The sequence below is a fragment of the Entamoeba dispar genome, genomic scaffold (assembly GCF_000209125.1).
Source record: "Entamoeba dispar SAW760 scf_1105229458471 genomic scaffold, whole genome shotgun sequence".
NCBI lineage: Eukaryota > Evosea > Mastigamoebida > Endamoebidae > Entamoeba > Entamoeba dispar.
The window spans coordinates 1-1,054 of record NW_001853209.1 but is presented as its reverse complement, the minus strand read 5'-3'; the positions used below and the strand labels follow the sequence as shown (position 1 = coordinate 1,054).

At 33.3% G+C, this 1,054-nt stretch overlaps 1 protein-coding gene across 1 annotated transcript; it reads right to left on the bottom strand.

Moving 5' to 3' along the window:
- On the bottom strand, positions 1–1,053 carry EDI_163950 (uncharacterized protein; the record flags this gene model as incomplete). Its single annotated transcript, XM_001734695.1, has 1 exon — positions 1–1,053. A coding segment is annotated over one exon (1,053 nt), but the record flags the coding sequence as incomplete, so codon positions are not given.
- Between the last annotated feature and the right edge of the window lies 1 nt (position 1,054).

Here is a 1,054-nt window from a genome sequence, read left to right as displayed (position 1 = left end):
TTCAAGAACATTCCATGAATCATCATATTTCATTGGTCTAATACAGGTAACAGTGTTCTTATGAGTAGTAGTAATTTCTTCTACAGCACTCTTAACTGTAGCAGTTCCTCTAGATGAAAGAGATTTGAAATGGTCCATAGCAGACATAGTTCCAGTAGATTTAGGTGCTTGTTTCTGATCAAGTTCTTTTACAAACTTCCATCCATCAGCACCACGTTCAAATAAACATGGATTGAAATGATGTCCAACAGCAACAACTTTATTGTCAGTAATGCAAAGAACATCTAAGAATGGTAATGTTTTACATTTGATAGTTTGAACAGTTGGTTTTCCATCATTAGCTTCAATGAATGAAATAGAAGAATCATGAGAAACAAAAACAACAGTTGTTCCAGATGGTGTATAAGCAATAGAATGAACCCATCCACTAACTTCAGTTTCAAATAAGAAAGTACCTAATTTGCATTTTGGAGATGAAAGTTCTTGTTCTGAAAATGGAGAGTATGAACCTTTTGGATCTATTGTTTTATTAAAAGCATTAAAAATTCTTGCCTTAAAATCAGTTGATGCAGCTGCTACAGTAAGTGAATCTGGAGACCATGCTACTTTAGTAACAGTTGACTTGAATTTTTTAACATGATCTGAAGCCCACCAATTTGATTCTTCATTAAATCTACAAATAGCAACAAGTTTATTTCCTGAAGCACATGCAAATTTAGTTTCATTTGGTGACCATTTAATGTCAGTTGCAGCAAAATCAATTCTCAATAATACAAGAACTGGTACCCATTCTCCTTTCTCATTTTGGGTCCATACATATGCATTTCTATCTTCTGAACATGAAACAATTCTATTTGATTGTGCAGCCCAATCAATTCCAGTAACACGTGCATCATGTTCATTTAATTTTGCTTCAGTTGTAAATTTATTACCATCAAAACTAGCAACAATAATTTCTTTGGAACATGGAGAATAAGCATTTTTAGTAGCATCACCATTCCAACAATGACATCCAATATTATCACAAAGATGGAAACTCTTTGGAGCTGACATT